The sequence below is a fragment of the Colobus angolensis genome, unplaced genomic scaffold (genome assembly GCF_000951035.1).
Source record: "Colobus angolensis palliatus isolate OR3802 unplaced genomic scaffold, Cang.pa_1.0 Scaffold22, whole genome shotgun sequence".
In the NCBI taxonomy this organism is placed as follows: domain Eukaryota; kingdom Metazoa; phylum Chordata; class Mammalia; order Primates; family Cercopithecidae; genus Colobus; species Colobus angolensis.
Window position 1 is genome coordinate 4,050,317 of NW_012115377.1, and position 6,836 is coordinate 4,057,152.

General features: G+C 50.6%; 1 protein-coding gene across 2 annotated transcripts in view; it reads right to left on the reverse strand.

The window, feature by feature from the left end:
- Positions 1-1,427: 1,427 nt before the first annotated feature.
- Positions 1,428-6,836, reverse strand: part of TNFSF14 (tumor necrosis factor (ligand) superfamily, member 14) — a 7,457-nt gene continuing 2,048 nt past the window's right edge. For both annotated transcript variants that reach the window (XM_011943546.1, XM_011943545.1), the window contains exons 3-5: positions 5,740-5,776; positions 5,441-5,482; positions 1,428-3,710 (exon numbers count right to left, since the gene is read on the reverse strand). In XM_011943546.1, the coding sequence (XP_011798936.1) occupies positions 3,286-3,710; positions 5,441-5,482; positions 5,740-5,776 (504 nt within the window). In that variant the 3' untranslated portion in view covers positions 1,428-3,285. The remainder of the gene's footprint in view (positions 3,711-5,440; positions 5,483-5,739; positions 5,777-6,836) is intronic.

Here is a 6,836-nt window from a genome sequence, read left to right on the forward strand (position 1 = left end):
TATCACATCGGGATTACAGGCGTGAGCCACCGCACCCGGCCAACATCACCATCATTCCTGACTCTAAATTTATACACTACTAACCAGCAATCACTTTCCTCCACCTATTCACACATAAGCACTTAGCAGTAAGAGATATGAGATGCCTATCTGGCATGTGAGAAAATGATAATAGCTACTGACGGGGATTTCCCTTGGGGATGCTGAGTAAACTTCGTGGTACGTGCCTGCATTTCCACTGCAACCTGTTACATGTGATGAGTTGTGGAATTTCCCATTTGTGGCATCACATTGGAGCTCAAAAAGTTTCAGATTTTGGAGCATGTTTTTTTTTCTTTTCTTTTTTTTTTTTTTTGAGATAGGAGTCTTGCTCTGTCACCCAGGCTGGAATGTAGTGTTGTGATCTCGGCTCACTGCAACCTCAACCTCCCGGGTTCCTGCCTCAGCCTCCCGAGTAGCTGGGATTATAGGTGCCCCCCACCACACCCAGCTGATTTTTTGTATTTTTAGGAGATGGGGTTTCATCATGTTGGCCAGGTCTGGAACGCCTGACTTCAGGTTATCCATCCACTTTGACCTCCCAAAGTGCTAGGATTACAGGCACGAGCCACCACGCCCAGCCTAGATTTTGGAGCATTTTGAATTTGGGATGGTGAATCTGTACTGTTGTTCCTCTCCCCCCACGACCACTTTGCCGATGGGAAAACTGAAGCACTGAGAGGTGATGGCACTTGCTCCAGGTCATATAGCTAGTGGGTGGCAGAGTGGACTCGGAACCCAGGATCATCTGATTGCAAAGTCTGTTTCCTTCATCCTTGTACTGTGCAACAACAGCAAGAATACTATTGACAATAATAACAACACCCCACAAATTTTGACTTGTCATTCATGACAACAACAAAACAATAATAACAATACATTCACCTCTGGGGTCGAAACCCATATCCTAGAGTCCTAGGAACTAAGGAGTCCCTCCAGCCACACTGTGGCAATGCTCATTTGCATAGACCCTCTAATTTGCATACATATCATTATCTGCCCCCACCCAACCCACCAGCTCCCTGTGTTTTATGCTTCCAGCTGGCTTGGCGGATTGTCACTCTGTCTTGGATGTGTCTAATAAGGGCGTCTTGCGGGATGTAGCCTCTACTTCCTCAGGAATTGCGGATTGGAGAGGAAGCCAGATCCAGACGTGAGGTCTCTGGTTTCCCCCACATTTCCTGCATGGACTTGAGCCAACTGCGTTCAGGTTCCTTGTCTGTAAAATGACCTCCACGGGTCATTACCTCCATCCCTCTGCCTCTAGGAGCCACTCCCTGTTGCTGATGGTTGCCCCCCTCCGACTCCTCCCTTTCCCTGTGGGGCTCTTTGGGCATGACAATTCCACTCTACCCTTCTTCAGTTTCTTCCCCTAAGAACTAGACAGATCCAGGTACAACTATTTGTCATTTATTTCAAAGATCAGTGGTTAAGAGGCCCAGGGTTACGAACAAGGTCTGGTCCTCACCCTAAGATGTGTTAGTCTGGGCTGAGGAAGGCCCTCAGGCTGTGTGCATATGTGTGTAATGTTGTGTGTTTGTCATTGTGATGTTGTGTGTGTGTGTAATGCTGTGTGTTTGTCATTGTGATGTTGTGTGTATGTAATGTGTGTTTGTCACTGTGATGTGTGTATGTGTTTGTCATTGTGATGTGTGTGTGTCATGTGTGTTTGTCATTGTGATGTGTATGTAATGTGTGTTTGTCACTGTGATGTGTGTATAATGTGTGTTTGTCATTGTGATGTGTGTGTGTCATGTGTGTTTGCCATTGTGGTGTTGTGTGTGTGTATGTGTGTGTAACCAGGTCTGACTATAACTTGGTTTCTCTGTGTCTGATCTAATGAGTATTAATTACCAAGTGTGACGGTGACACCTCTGGGGGTGGCTGTGTGGCTGGGATGCTGTCTGAGTTTTGTGTGGTTGTGTTTTAACATACACACAGTGCCGCGACTGTCTGTGATGCCGTCTATGACTTCCATGTGATTGTGCGGTTGTGCATGAATCTGGCACTTCGTGTGTATGAGTCTATAATTGTGAAAGAATGGCTGAGATTACACAGCCATGTGACAGATTTCGTGGGATGCCATAGGTGTGACTGTATAGTCATTCTTTCTTCCTTCCTTTCAATCAGCAAGCATTTCCCGAGGGCCTGCATTGTGCCAGGTTCTGGGCTGGATGCCAGGGACTGATCTGTGGTGTCCTCTTAGGGATGTCTATGCTTGGCAGTGATGACATCAGCCACGGTGGCAGCATTTGCACCATGGAAATTGGCAAACGTTACAAAGCTATCCCTCTCCGAGGACAGCTGGTTGTTAAACATTTGTGAGCACACTGCTGTGCCCACGTACCCGAGTGTAACTCTTTGTGACCAGGCTGAGGTGTGGCCACCAGTCTGTGGGTGGGATCTGAGTATGTGACTCTGACTGTAGGTGGGGTGGGCTGGACTCTCCATGATGAGTCCTGATGATCAGTCTCCCGCCCACCCTGTCTGTACTCATGATGAGAGGAGGGAAGTGGAGGAAATTTCCCACCCCCAGCCAAGTCCCTGGAGTCCCAAGTCCCACTTTCTTCTGAATCAAAAGCATAAATACCCACCCCTCACCCCTTCTTCCTGAATATCAGGCAAATCAACTTTACCCAATGTTTGGGAGCCCACAGACTCCAAGTCTCTGGGTCTTTGTCCTTAGTATTGTCCATGGCAGGGTCCGCAGTCTTCGTGGGTCTTCTGAAGGTGCCTGCTGGGTCTTCAGCCCCTCGAGATGGCTGAGTTCTTGGTCCCTGGTGGTGCTCACTGAACTCACCGCCTTCGAGTTTTGGGTTCCCTAGCATGTGCTCCAAGATCTGTTTCCTGAGTTTTCTTTTTTCTTTCTTTTTTTGGGGCAAAGTCTCGCTCTGTTGCCCAGGTTGGAGTGCAGTGGTGCGATCTCGGCTCACTGCAACCTCTGCCTCCCGGGTTCAAGCAAAATTCTCCTGCCTCAGCCTCCCGCGTAGCTGGGATTACAGGCAGGCACCACCACGTCTGGCTAATTTTTGTATTTTTAGTAGAGATGGGGTTTTGCCATGTTGGCCAGGCTGGTCTCGAACTCCTGACTTCAGGTGATCCGCCTGTCTAGGCCTCTCAAAGTGCTGGGATTACAGGCGTGAGCCACTGTGCCCCGCCACTGCTTCGTGAGTTTTTTTTTCCACCGAGGCACCCTCTGAGTTCTCCATGTGTCAGACCCACGTCCAATGCACCACGCTCCTTCCTTCACACCATGAAAGCCCCGAAGTAAGACCGGGTGCCATCACGCAGTCGGACCAGGCGCTCATCCAGCACACGGACGACCACCTCCTCCCCAACCTCCAGGTGCACCACACCACCCAGGAAGCTGCTGTCCCACCAGACGCGGGAGTTGCTGGTGGCCCGTCCGCAGGGTGACTGCTGGCTGACCAACAGCTCCAGCTCCTCGGGGTAGCGGGGCGTGCGCTTGTAGAGGCCGTGGGTGATGGTGCTGGCCAGGTTGTGCGGGCAACCCACACCGCCCAGCTGCACCTTGGAGTAGATGTAGTAGTAGCCAGCCTTGTTGGCCACAAGGGCTCCATCGTGGTAGTCGAGGCCCCTCAGGAAGGCCAGGCCCAGCTGGGTCTCCCATAGCAGCGGCCCCCCGCTGCCCGTCAAGCTGGAGTTGGCCCCTGTTTGGGAGAGAGAGACAAAGGGGACTGCCGGTCAGCACATGTGTTACTCTGTGTTTTGTTTTGTTTTGGGTTGGTTTTTGACACAGAGTCCCACTCTGTTGCCCAGGCTGGAGTGCAGTGGCGTGATCTCGGCTCACTGCAACCTCTGCCTCCCAGGTTCAAGCGACTCTCCTGCTTCAGTCTCTTGAGTAGCTGGAACTACAGGTGCCTGCCACCACACCCAGTTGCTTTTTGTAGTTTTAGTAGAGACGGGATTTTGCCATGTTGCCCAGGCTGGTCTTGAACTCCTGACCTCAGGTGATCCACCCACCTCGGCCTCCCAGAGTGCTGGGATTACAGGTGTGAGCCACCACGTCTGGCCTCACATGTCTTACTCTTGCTGCGTGACTCCAGGCCAGTCCCCACTAGGCTGTGTGTGTGTGTGCGCGCGCGCGCGTGTGTGTGTATTTGTAGAGACGGAGTCTCACAATGTTGCCCAGGCTGATCTCAAATTCCTGGGCTCAACCGATCCTTCAGGCTCCCAAGTGCTGGGATTACAGGCATGAGCCACCCTGCCTAGCCTGTTTGTATGTATTAATTCGCTTTATCCCTGCTTTGCAGATGAGGGAAACTGAGGCACAGAGAAGCAAATTAATTTGTTTAGTCTACATCTCAACTCTTCGCATCCCTCTTTTGCAGGTGGGGAAACTGAGACATGGAAACGTTAAGTGACTTGCCAAAAGTGTCAAAACTTGGCTGGGTGTGGCGTCTCACCCCTGTAATCCCAGCACTTTGGGAGGCTGAGGCAGGAAGGTCCCTTAAACTCAGGAATTGGAGGCCAGGAGTTCCAGATGAAGTAACATAGGGAGACGCCGTCTCTACAAAAAACAAAAAAATTAGCTGGGCATGGTGGCAGGTGCCTGTAGTCCCAGCTGCTGGGGAAGCTGAGGTGGGAGGATCGCTTGCACCTGGCAAGTTGAGGATGCAGTGAGCCATGATAGTGCCACTCCAGCCTGGGTGACAGAGTGAGACCCTGTCTCAAAAAAAAAAAAAAAAAAGAAGTGTCCAAACATGCAAATTTGCAAAACCAAGAAACCAAGGCGGCATCTCGTACCTGCTGTGTGCTTCAGTTTCCCTCTCTGTTAAATGAACACATTAATAGCACCTGCTTAGAATGTAATGAATTAATATGTAGAAAGCGTGTCATAGCACATAACACAGCCTAAGTACTATATGAGAGTTCATTTAATGAATACAACTAGGCCAGGCGCGGTGGCTCACGCCTGTATTCCCAGCACTTTGGGAAGCCGAGGTGGGAGGATCACCTGAGATCAGGAGTTTGAGACCAGCCTGGCCAACATGGCAAAACTCCATCTCTACTAAAAATACAAAAAAAAAAGGAACTGGGTGTGGTGGTGGGTGCCTGTAATCCCAGCTACTCGGGAGGCTGAGGCAGAAGAATTGCTTGAACCCTGGAGGTGGAGTTTGCAGTGAGCTGAGATCATGCCACTGCACTCCAGCCTGGGCGACAGAGCGAGACTCTCTCAAAAATAAATAAATAAATAAAAATAAGAAAATAATAAAATAAATAAAACTGGAAACGCGTAGCACTTGCGGCCTATGTTCTGAGCAACTCTGTGAGTAAATAAGGAATGAATGAATGAATACACTGGTATGTATGGCGTTTATCTGGTCTTCCCGAGACGCCCTGACCCCTGCCCCTTGCCAGGATCCAGGGTCCCCCTCACCTGTGAGATGCGCTGCTGGGTTGATCTGGTGAGACCTTCGCTCTGGGGAGAGAGGGTCAGAGGTTAGAAACGAAGACAGGGGAGGTAAAAGCCAGCCTCTTACAGGGTCACCGTGTACACCTCCTGGATTCAACCCCACCCCTTCCGGAGTGACCCAAACTTCTGCTTCTCAGGCCTGGGGGAGGGGCACCTGTGAGGATTTGGCCAGTTGTGCAAATCGTATTGGGCAATTGACCGAGGGGTGGGGGCAGCGTGGGAATCATCTCGCCTCCTTCCCTGGGACCAGGACCCTGACTCACCTTGTATCAGCTGCTCCCAGGAGCCTCCGTGTCCGTCCTGAAAATGCAGAAGGGGCCTCCGGTAAGAACCTGCAGTGGGACCACGCCCTGGCATTGCTCACACACGGCTGTGAGACACGAGGACCATGGCCACCGACCCCACCCTCAGACGCATACACAGGGCCACATGCACTCACTTGCACACACACACCCCCGCCCAGCAGCCTCACAACCACCTGGTGCCTCAGTTTCCCTCTATGTAAATAGAGTTATGAATAGTGTCTACTTGGCATTGAATGAATTAATATATGTAAAGCATTATGACAGTGCTTGGCACATAGTATGCCCTAGAGAAGGGTTTAATAGGCTGGCTGCATTGGCTCACGCCTCTAATCCCAGCACTTCGGGAGTCTGAGGCAGGCAGATTACCAGAGGTCAGGAGTTCGAGACCAGTCTGGCCAACCCAGTAAAACCCTGTATCTACTAAAACTACAAAAATTAGCTGGGCGTGGTGATGGTGCACGCCTGTAATCCCAGCTACTCCAGAGGCTGAGGCAGGAGAATCGCTTGAACCTGGGGGGTTGCCGTGGGCCCAGATTGTGCCACTGCACTCTAGCCTGGGTGACAGAGTGAGATTCTATCTCAAAAACAAAATAAAATAAAATAAAAGGGTTTAATAAATAAGTAACATTGCCCAGTGCGGTGGCTTACACCTGTAATCCCAGCACTTTGGGGGGCCAAAGTGGGAGGATGGCTTGAGGCTAGGAGTTTAAGACTAGTCTGGGCAACACAGCAAGACCTCATCTCTATAAAAAATTTTAAAGATTAGCTGGGCATCGTGGTGGGTGCCTGTAGTCCCAGCTACTTATGAAGCTGGGGTGGGAGCCTTGCTTGAGCCCAGGAGTTTGAGGCTGCAGTGAGCTCTGATCATGCCGCTCCACTGTCCTGGGCAGCCGAGTAAGACCCAGTCTCTAAGATAAATAAATATGTAATTAATTAAATAAGTAATATTTAAAAATACATGGACAAGGTCAGGCGTGGTGACTCACACCTGTAATCTCAGCAATTTGGGAGGCTGAGGCAGGCAGATCACCTGAGGTCAGGAGTTCGAGACCAGC